This window comes from Carica papaya, chromosome 9 (genome assembly GCF_054855325.1).
Source record: "Carica papaya isolate Zhongbai chromosome 9, ASM5485532v1, whole genome shotgun sequence".
NCBI classification, from domain to species: Eukaryota; Viridiplantae; Streptophyta; class Magnoliopsida; order Brassicales; family Caricaceae; genus Carica; species Carica papaya.
This window is the reverse complement of record NC_142317.1, coordinates 8,005,382-8,016,523: the sequence shown is the minus strand read 5'-3', so window position 1 is coordinate 8,016,523 and position 11,142 is coordinate 8,005,382. Positions and strand designations below refer to the sequence as shown.

The 11,142-nt window shown below is 32.2% G+C and overlaps 1 protein-coding gene and 1 long non-coding RNA gene across 9 annotated transcripts; both read left to right on the top strand.

Moving 5' to 3' along the window:
* The first annotated feature begins 2,846 nt into the window (after positions 1-2,846).
* On the top strand, positions 2,847-3,702 carry LOC148239778 (uncharacterized). The gene is made up of 2 exons (XR_015816270.1): positions 2,847-3,396; positions 3,505-3,702. It is a non-coding gene; the product is annotated as an uncharacterized LOC148239778 (long non-coding RNA).
* A 539-nt stretch (positions 3,703-4,241) lies between these two features.
* LOC110811156 (uncharacterized) lies at positions 4,242-11,028 on the top strand. 8 transcript variants are annotated; one of them, XM_088211249.1, is made up of 7 exons: positions 4,242-4,756; positions 5,172-5,345; positions 5,481-6,823; positions 7,531-8,181; positions 8,887-9,143; positions 9,855-10,168; positions 10,261-11,028. In XM_088211249.1, the coding sequence occupies exons 4-7, from the start codon at positions 8,153-8,155 to the stop codon at positions 10,852-10,854; spliced, it is 1,194 nt and encodes a 397-aa protein (XP_088067375.1). In that variant the 5' UTR covers positions 4,242-4,756; positions 5,172-5,345; positions 5,481-6,823; positions 7,531-8,152; the 3' UTR covers positions 10,855-11,028. The 8 variants fall into 8 exon arrangements, with proteins under 8 accessions (XP_088067375.1, XP_088067376.1, XP_088067378.1 ...); XM_088211250.1 differs by having other exon boundaries at positions 5,441-6,823; XM_088211252.1 differs by having other exon boundaries at positions 5,172-6,823; positions 7,531-7,976; positions 8,067-8,181; positions 8,928-9,143.
* The last annotated feature ends 114 nt before the right edge of the window (positions 11,029-11,142 follow it).

Here is an 11,142-nt window from a genome sequence, read left to right as displayed (position 1 = left end):
ACATTGATGAGACAATTTATATAGTGCAACCATAAAATTTTGTATCTGAAGATGCACAACAAATAGTTTGCAAACTAAAAAAAATTATCTATGAACTAAAACATATTTCCCGTCAATGGTATCACAAATTTCATCAAATCATCATCTCGTTTAATTTTGAGATGAATTTAGTAGAAGATTGTGTATACCATAAGTTTAGTGAGAATAAATATATTTTTCTGGTTTTATATGTTGATAACATATTGCTTGCCAGCAGTGATATAAGTTTATTGCACGAAACCAAAAGATTTCTGACAATGAAATTTGAGATGAAAGATCTTAGGGATGCCTCTTTTATATTAGAGATCCAGATACACTGAGATCGCTCTCGAGGTATTCTTGGATTATCACAGAATAGCTATATCGAAAAGATTCTTAAAAGGTTTGACATGCAGGATTGTAAACCAGGAAACACCCCTATATCTAAAAGAGCCAAGTTTACTCTAAGTCAATACCTCAAGAATAATTTAGAGATTACAGAGATGCAAAAAATTCCTTATGCTTCTGCTATAGGGAGTCTTATGTGTGTACATGTTTGTACGCGTCTAGATATTACGTACATTATTGGAATGTTAGGTAGATATTTAAGCAATTCAGGTATGGATAATTAGAAAGCAGTCAAACATATTACGCGGTATCTATAGAGAATAAAAAGTTATATGCTCATATACAAGAGGTCATATCAGTTGGAGATATTTGTTATTTTGATTCTGATTTTGCCAAATGTCAAGACAGTAGAAAATCTACATCACACTATATTTACTTACTTATTGAAAGAGCTATTTTCTGGAAGAGTGCTAAACAAACACTTGTAGCCTCTTCTACTATGACAGTAAAGTTTGTCGCTTGTTATGAGGCATCCAATCATGAAATATAGCTGCAAAATTTTGTCACCAGACTGCATATTTTTGATGGCATAGAAAGACCATTAAAGTTTTGTAACAATAAATATGCAGTTATGTATTCCAACAACAACAGGAGTTCAACGAAGTTAAAACATATAGATATTAAGTTCCTCATTATTAAAGAAAGAGTTCAAAGTAAGCAGATATCGATAGAGTACATTAGAACAAACTCCATGATTGCAGACTCGCTCACTAAGGGATTACCATCAAAGATCTTTCATGAACACACTTCTCATATAGGTATTGTATCCCTAAATGATGTGTAGTTCCAATGGGAGTCTTGTAACATAGTTGCATTTATTTTGTAAGATATGTCATAAATTATGTACTTTGGTTTGGTATATGTATCGATGGTTTCATTTAAGTTTTTGTTTTTTGCATTTATGTTTATATATATTATTATCTCTAAATTTTCTGACAGTTAATCTCACTAAGGAGAAGGCAAGATCAGTTGGAAATAGGTATGATTAGATCACATAGTGTGTAATTTTCATACTGCACATCAATGCTTGATCCATGTCGTTCGGTTATATTGATATATGTGACCATTAATGGGTTTAGTTATTTAGTTATAGCGAAAATTACTTTGATCATATGTCTTTATAATTGATGGACAAGATTATTTGGTGATACATTTAGGTATTGATAGCACAATTATGAATATTCTTACGGTTATTAATGCATAATTAAGGTGTCACATAAAGGTCAAGTGAGAGATTATTAGATTTTTTATAACGTGTGGGTTTAATGTAAACATTGGTATGCGTATCATGCTATCAATTTAAGAGACTTATTTAAAAGTGATCTTATATAGTTAAATAATATTGGATCTTAATGCATCAGGTTTAAATATGGATTTGTAATGTGCAAATAATTTTTTTGTAATATTTTTATTTTATAATTGGCGAAATGAGAATTGTAAAAGTGAGTCGATATAAAAAGTGGTTATGATTTTCAAATTATAAGGTTGTTATTTTTTTTTTTTAAATCTCGTCACCAGAAAAAATTAGTTATAAGATGTTGTGTTAATTCAGAAGATCCTACTGCCGGACGCGAACAAATCTTCTGCGATGGATTCAAGTACGCTTCTGTTTATATTTTTCTTTAATTCAGTACGATATGTATGTTTAATTTTTACAAATTTACGAATTTAAAAAAAAAATTATTCTAACAAATTATACAATCAAAATATTTTTTTAATTAAAATTTGAAGAATATTACTGTTTAATTTCATTTAGAGACTTTCTAAAAACGTTGCTTCTTATATTGAAATATTTTATTCAATTACCTGATAATTTCTTTTTTATTCAACTTATCATGAAAAAAAAGAAATGTAAAAGTTAATTGAATTTATTAAATTAGAATATATTTCTTGATTATTAATTCTTAAATATTATATATTTTTTTTTATTTTTGATAGATTAAAGATGACAAAATTAACTTAAATATTATTTAAATAATTAATTTATATTTATAATTAATTCATACTAATTTAAGCGTGTAGTTATATATTTTTTAAAAAAGTTTATATCTTTTAGTTTACAAAATTTTAGTTTTTTTATGCATTTGTGATAAATTAAAAATTTTTAGAATAATATTTTAAAAATTTGTAGTTTGTAAACTTATAAGTCATATAGCTGGGGGATGAAAATTAGTTATTTGTTTAATTTTTTAAAAACAATTGAAATATAATTATTATACATATTTAGTCATTTAGATTCTATAAATTAATAATAATAATTGATTTTATTAAATAATTAATAATACTCTTTTCATTTTATTTTTTAAATAAAGCATATTTAAGAAATTATTATTAAATTACAACAAGTTTTGTATTAAAGAGTAATAATACTAAACAATTAAATATTAATATGAAATAAATAATTTATTATAAAATTGTTATTTTACATGAATTTATCTAAAAATTCCAGCCCTAGCCGACCTCTTCGGCTGAAGGTTACCCCTTGCAGAGGGTCGAACAAAGAGGGTTAAGTGAGTGAGAAGCGGTGGAAGAATCAGGAGCAGTCCAAGAAACACAATTTTCATGGTGCTCAGGTGAAGTTTATTTATTTGAAGTATTCTTACTATTGGAGAAAACGGAGAACCGCCTCCCTTCTTCGTTCCAAATACGCGTGAAGGGAATCTTCAGAAGCGCCTCGGCATAACAGAAATGTGGAGGAGAGAAAGGCGGTTTTGAACCTGCTAGAATCTCAGAAACGAATAACTGAATCGAAGCAAATGACTGGAAGAAGGGTGGGAGGATTGCGAAGCCAAGAAGCTGGATGTGAAGAAATGTGTATAGAAGAAGGGAAAGCAACACAAGGAGAAGAAAAAAATCAGGAGTGAGCATTCGACCACAGAGCGAGACTGAGCAGAAAGTTCGAACAAAAATATCTTTCAGGAGACAAAGAAAGAGAAAGGGACTTTTGTTTTCACCAAGCCACCAGCATAGGTATAATCTACTTCACCTTAGGTCCTTTAGTTTTGCAGTGATTGTGAATAAAAGCATGAAACAGTTACTTTGAGGATATAATGAATATCCCTTTCACGTTTTTACCAGGCTTCGAATGAATGTGTGACATGATGAATAATATGATGTTTACACAAATACTTGAGGATAAAGGCATGTGAAGATTGCTATGTTTATAGTAGAACGAGGATAGTAGATTAAGCATTGCTAACAGTTTCTACCTATCCTGTAATCTTTTGTTGTTGTGCTTGTTTTTTTAATAATTGATGGTTTGAAACTATAGTGATATGCACGGCTAATTACATAAAGACACACCTAACTTTGTTAGCTAATGTGGACTTTATTGATTTTTTGCTAACCATGTAAATATCTTTATACAGGGGATGCAACCCCTCTGTGCTTTTCTTTATATATAATGGTTATTTTTTTTTTTCAAAAAAAATTTTTATTACCTCCATGTCAGTTTTGATTCGCAGAAAGGAGACAAATATGCCATGATGGATTTCATCAGCGCCTTACTAGAGACTCTCCTGCTACACACTCTCTCGTTTTTGCCCACAAAATGTGCCATCAAAACCAGTGTGTTATCCAAAACATGGAAGCCCCTTTGGAATTACCTCCCATGTATCAAAATCTATCGTTCTGATTTCAACGGGAATGTGTTTAGTGAAATACGATACAAATCAATGTGCAAAACTTTACTGCTATGCAAAGCTCCCAAGCTCCAAAAAGTCTCACTCGATCTTCCACAAGTTTCATCTGGCTCCTTTCCTCCCTTATCAGATTGTTGGAAGTTGCCGCCAAATATCATGTTCAGGAGCTGTCTCTAAATTTGTGCAACTTTCAACTACCTAAATATTTCTTCATGATCAGTTTTCCCAAAACTGAGTTTGTGTACTAGCATACATTTACCTGACACTTACCTTGGACAGCACTGAGGGTTCTGAAAATTTCCGTTACTACTATATATGATAATTTTTTAACAATGCTTTTACTTGGCTGTCCTGTTCTTGAGTGTTTAAAGCTGTTCAATTACTGATCCGGCGACAGTGAAGTAAATATTACCTCTGGTTCGTTGAAGAAGTTGGTGTTACAATCTCCTAGTTGTGAGTAGGGGGAATTTAAGATTTGCGTCCCAAATCTTCTAGAGTTGAGCTAGCATGGGTGTTGCTTTTTGAGATTTAGATTGATGGATGTGTCATCTTTCGTAGCAGTTGATCTCTCCCTTTGCAGAGAAGAAGTACCATATGAATATGAGTGAAACCTTAAGGACATGGCAGTGGGCTATTTTGAAAAGCTACGTCATGTTCAAAAACTTTGTTTGCGCTCTTGTTACCTTCGTGTAAGTTTCTCTATAGACTTGAATCTATTATAGCATCGTAAATCATTTTATTCCTCTAGGCTCTAATTAGGCAGGCTTTTTTTTTGTTTTTTTTTCTCCCTCTTGATGGATTATAAATAGCGCATGCATATTTTATTAAGACTATTTGTAGAACAAATTACCTAGAATGCATTTGCAAAGCGACACTTAGTTTATTGAGGAGAAGTATAACTTCTATTAAGTGATGATAAGAGGAGCTCAAATTTTTTTATCATTTTAGTTTAAATTTATACTATTATCTTGTGTTAACATTAGTTCACATTTATAAATGAATTCAACACAAATATAAGTTTGTTCTAAACATAGCCTAAATAGATGCATCTCTATGTTTCAGAATGTATTGTCTAATTCTTTTGTCTTCTGTTGCCTCCTCCAGCTGCTATCAATATTAGAGATGGAAAGTTCTCTTACTCTGTTGTTAGAGTGCATAAGTGTAACTCTCCATACTTGGTTCACAAGGTACATACTTGCTGGTTTAGAAAAGTTGCTACGAAGTTCCATTCACCTGTTGAAGTTAACAATCAACTGCAATTTATGTGAATGTTACGAGGTTTGTATTAGTGCAATGCTTTATCTTTCTCTTAATACATCTCTGTTCCTACATGTACACAAATATATATGATACTTCTTCTCTATGTTTTTAAGGTTTTTCGTCATATTCATATGGTACTTCTTCTTTGTAAAGGGAGTGATCAGCTGCTACCAAAGATGACACATTCATCAATCTAAATCTCCAAAAGCAATACCCATACAGGCTTAACTCCAGAAGATTTGGGGCACGAATATGAAATTCACCCTCCTCACCACCAGGAGATTGTAACACCAACTCTTTCAATGAACCAAAAGTAATATTTAGCTCACTGTCGCTATATCCATAGTTAAACAGCTTTAAACACTCAAAACATGACAATCAAGTAAAAGTATTGTCAACAAACTGTCATATATAGTAGTAACGAAAATTTTCAAAATCTTCAGTGGTGTCCAAGACAAGGTATCAAGTAAGTGTATGCCATTACACAAACTTAATTTTGAGAAAACTGAATTCATGTAGCAGTATTAAGGCAGCTGAAAGTTGGACAAACTTAGAGACAAATCCTCCATATGATATTTAGTAACAATTTCCAACAATTTGATAAGTGAGGAAAGGAGCCAGATGAAACTTGTGGAAGATCAAGAGAGAGTTTCTGGAGCTTGAGAGCTTTGCATAGCAGTAAAGTTTTATACATTGATTTGTATCGTATTTTGCTAAACACACTCTCGCTGAAATTAGAACGGTGGATTTTGATACGTAGGAGGTAGGTTCAAAGGGGCTTCTATATTTTGGATAACACGCTGGTTTTGATGGCATCTTTTGTGGGCAAAAATAGGAGGATGTGTAGCAGGAGAGTCTCTAGTAAGGCACTGACAAAATCCATCATTTCATATTTGTCTCCTTTCTGCAGATCAAACTGACATGTAGCAAAAAAAAAATTTTGAAGAAAAATAACAATAATATATAGAATGAGCATTTATAAGGAGCCTGAGTGGGTGAGGATTGAGGGCAGATAATGGATTGGAAATTTTTTTGGGAGATGGTGATAAGAAGAAGAATGATGGATTGAGAATGAGAGTGATGAAGCGGATTTTATGGATTATGATAACAAGAAGAGCACGAGGAGGAATCAGGGAGGTAAGAAGGAGAGGGGTAAAAGGAATAGTGGAGTTGCCATCAAGAGTGATGTTGATGGAACTAAGGAATGGCGCAAGGAAACTGGAGGAAAAAGAAGATAGGAAAGAGAGGGGTCAAAATGGTAGGGGAGCTGCCGTGAATCATGATATTAATGATAGTAAGTATAAGAGAGAGGAAATGGAAGGGAATGGCAAGAGTCCTCTTCATATGCTCCTGTGGACAGTGAGAGTATTAACGACAAAAAATGTGTGAGCATTTGGGAAAAAATCACAAGGCTACAAAACAATACCTTGACAGAGGCGAGGAAGAAAGATATGAATGTCAAATCAGAGAGTTCATCAAAAGGGAAGAAAGTGAAGGTAAGAATACTATAGACTTTTGTTTCTCTCCTTAATTACAAGCATTTACCATGTCAACTTCATAATATGTCTTATAGAAAAGTTTTGTCATTTATATATGGCCTATTGCAGTGAAAAAGGTAGTATTTGAATGTACTGTCCCTCAAAAGGGAAACAGAAGTCAGTAATATGATTGTGTTAGCGATTGAAGTTGAACGTTCACCTTCTTGTTTATTGAAATTTTCAATGCCTGATAATGGTGTGTATAGGGAAGTACTTTAACAACAAAAAGTAAAATAAGAGAAGTGGAAATAAGAAAGATTAAATTAACTCCATAGAATGGTAAACCCAGGCTGGTGCTACAGAACTCAGTTTGCAAGAATCTAAAGTAGTCTGATTTAACCATGTATGTAAACTACATATTGTGAAGCCTAGAACAGGTAGAACATCTCTAGCAGACCATATTCTCCTGTTACAGTATAAGAAAGTGATTTAGTTTTAAACTAAGCACCTACCGTCCAGCAGTGTCATTAGGGAAATGTGCAGCTTACCATCTTAATCTTCTTTCAATTCTCAAATTTTGAGAAAAATTAATGGAATGCTTACCTGCTGTGATAATTGATATCAACTATGCTGTAATTTTTCTATCCCTATTAAGGATGATCCATTGATTTTCATGTGACTTATATTCTAATTTAGCGATTAAAATCCTGGTGTATATCTTGCAGTGATGAACTAGATGAGGTACGGAGAGAAAGTAGAGGTCATCCATACCGTCAAGGCATAATGAATGTAATCCTCTTTAATTTCCCTTTGGAGGAAATGAGGACATAATCATCTCATGTTCTATGAAGTGTTGACAGTTATATCACGAAGTTAGGATTTTAAGTTCCATGAAGGATTTGAGTCTCCTTTCATCGAATTAACATTTTACATCAACCATTAGCCTACCCTTTTTTTTCGATTAATATGTCAAAAGAAATTTGTCTTATTTTGTACTTTTGTTCTGGAGTAATGTTTTTTTCCAGAGCATTTTTGTACTCTAGCTGCTGGATTGTATGTTTTGTTTCATTTAGAAAGCATATGTGGAGGGGAAGATCTTGTTGAAATGGTGCAAACTTTTCTTATGAAAAAAGCATTGAGCAAAAGCTAAATGCCCCCAACCATTTCTCAAGTATGAGTTCTATCTTTCCAAACTTTCATTTTTGTTCTTATTCTGGGTTTGAGGGTGGAGGAGATGCAAACATGACAATTACATCATCAGATGAACCAACAGTCAGCACAGGAAACGGAAGAGAATAATCTGATGTTTGAAACTTAAGGAAACAGGAAGAAGATCCAAAGAATGGAATGCCCTTTTACACGTACTTCCTGTCAATGTAAGTCCTTCCCCAAATAAACGATTGAAGTTGACAAAAATGATAAAATGTTCAAAACCCAAGATTAGAATAAATAGATTCACCGAACTAGTAGAGTAGATGATGAACTGAGCAGAGGGATCTCTCCAAGCTCAGCATCCAAAATAAAATTATCAAATCCTTCTTGTATGTTAAATTTATAAAATTTTACGGAGAAGAATCTAATTAAATCAAACCAGAATCGAAACTTAAAAGTGACTTATTTATTAACAATTGAAAATTTAATATAAGTTATTTTCTAATTTTTATTATATGAAAATAATAATAATAATTACTGTTATTATTATTACAAGAAAAAAAAAAGATAAAAAAACTGGGGTAAGATTTATTATTTAGATATTTTATTTATATTTAGATAGCAATAAAAAAAAAAATATATATATATATGTGATTGAAACAATCTTGTAATACTTATCATTTAAGATTAAAAAAATAAAATATTTTATTAAAAAAATATATCATTCTAATTTATCTATTTAAATACAAATCTAATTTATCTCCTCAGAGAAAAATAATGATAAAAAATCTGTTCCTCCCCCATATTATATAATTTACAGTGCAAATCTTGTTTCCGCCAAAACTGTTTTTATTTTTCAAAGAAACTTAACAAAGTCTAACCATGGAGGACCAGCAGCAACTGAATTTAAGTAAAACCTTTGTGAACAGCCCAGTAGACGTAGTTGATGATGGTTCTGATTCTTCTGCAGCCGCGAACAAGGGTTTTCTTAACCATGCAGATCAGACTTATAATTACGGCGAGCTTGAGGCTTATTTTGCCTCCTTTCCTCCTGGTTATCGCTTCAAGCCCGACGATGAAGAACTTGTGTTAGACTATCTGCGTCCAAAAGTCAAGAATATGCGTCTTCCGCCAAATATGATCATGGACGTTGAAGTATACAAGTTCACCCCCGATGATCTTTCAGGTTCTGTGTATGCATCATATATATATATATATATATATATACATACACGTATTTACACATGAACAAACGAACGCATATACACAGGAAACTTTTTTTTTTACTCTTTAATTTTGAATTATACCTTTTTTTTAACTTTTTAATGGTGAATTATTCTGATATATGTACTTTTTGATTTTGAATTTGACATATTACAGCATCAATGGTTGTTTCTTTGTGTTATATGTGTGTTTTTCTTTCTTTTTTTTTTTTTGTTTTATTTTCTGAATCCAGTGGTTAAATCTGGTAATTTATATGTACATATACTTATCTATATATTACATATATATATAGCATCAATTCTCATTGTGTTTTTTCTTCATTTCCTGACTTCAATGGTTAAATCTGATACATTACGCAGCATAAATTCTCTTGGTGCTTTTTCTTAATTTGTTTTCTGAATTCGATTTTTCTGTACAAAAAATTGTTTGCTGAATTCAATGATTCTCTTGGTGGTTTTGCTTAGTTTGTTTTCTGAATTTAATGGTTACCCTTTTGCATTGTGTTATATCATTGGCTTCATTGAAAGATTGATGGTAAAGGACTAATCTTTCTTGTTGGAAGGAGGTTAAAGTTTCTTCTTGATCCTCAAAAGTTTCTTTCTTTCTGTGTATAGAATTATGTATCTTCTACTTTTTCATACTTCAATTTAATTTTGTGAAATTTTTTATATAGCTACTTTCCCCACAATTGGAAAGTATCAGAAAGAATGGTATTTTTTCAGTCCAAGAGATCGAAAGTACCGCAATGGTGACCGACCAAATCGAGCCGCCGGCAATGGCTACTGGAAAGCTACTGGAGCTGATAAAGATATTTACAGAAACAAAAATGAGACTTGGTCCAGGAGGGCTTTAGTGTTTTATCGTGGCAAAGCTCAAAGAGGCAGTAAGACTGACTGGATCATGCACGAATATTATTTCAAGGAAAATAAAGATAAAAATGAGATCACTAATCCTTCCAACAAGAAAAAAGGAGGAAACTGCATGAGGGTATCAAAATTTTTTATTTCAACTTAATGTTTTCTATTCACTAGCCTAATATTTACACGTTTTTTCTTTCTTTTTTTTTTTTCTTCTTGCAGCTTGATGGCTGGGTTTTGTGTAAGATATACAAGAAGACTGGTAGATATGGTAATAAAGTTCCAAATGGCCAACAAGATGTTGCGATTGATAGCATAAATCCATATCAAAATGGAGTGCAAGAGCTAAATAATGATATTGCTCAAATCCCCATTGAAAATGGTGTAGCTGACAGCATTGTAATGGCATCTAAAGTCTACAACATGTCTCCTGCTGCTAGTACACTTCATCAGTATGCTCCAATTGAAATGTATAATCAATGCATGAGTTCTCACAAGAAGATCATTTTTCCTCCTCAGGTGCCCTTCGGTGAGTATCCTAATTTACTTGATCATCCCCACAATACCAACTTCTTATACATGATGCCTGATCCCATGGCTGCACATACCTCTCCAATGAAAGGACGGTTCAAGAATGAAGAGTCTGTTAATTTTCCCGGATTCTTTGACTCAACATCTGTTCTAGACATGGCTGTCCACTATGATCTCTCTTGGCTCGAGCATTTTAACCATTTTGATAACAATGATCATCATCCGTTCATGACGAGCTTGGAGAATATTGTGTCTGTTCCAGCATCTTTTTCAGAAACTAAATAATATTTAGAAATCTAAAATATATTAAGCTTGAGTATTAGGTTTGTTTTAATTCTATTTTTAGGGGTTTGTTTGGAATGTTTTTTGGACTTGATTTAACTTTAGATTTTTAATTTAACTTTCGTCTATGTTAGATTTCTAATTTACTATTCATGATGTGCAGATTGTGGTCATGCAGCCCAGCCCCCTGTGATATTACATATTAATGTGATTTTATAATTCCAACAACGAGCAAGTAACATTTATATATATATATATATATATATATATAGATGTGTGTGTGCGTGTATA

Excerpts from the sequence above, each read along its gene's own strand:
- LOC110811156 (XM_088211246.1), top strand. The coding sequence starts at position 8,840 with ATGGAGGACCAGCAGCAACTGAATTTAAGTAAAACCTTTGTGAACAGC. Across the intron at positions 9,144-9,854 it reads CACCCCCGATGATCTTTCAG|CTACTTTCCCCACAATTGGA; the intron begins GTTCTGTGTATG and ends TTTTTTATATAG. Across the intron at positions 10,169-10,260 it reads AAGGAGGAAACTGCATGAGG|CTTGATGGCTGGGTTTTGTG; the intron begins GTATCAAAATTT and ends TTCTTCTTGCAG.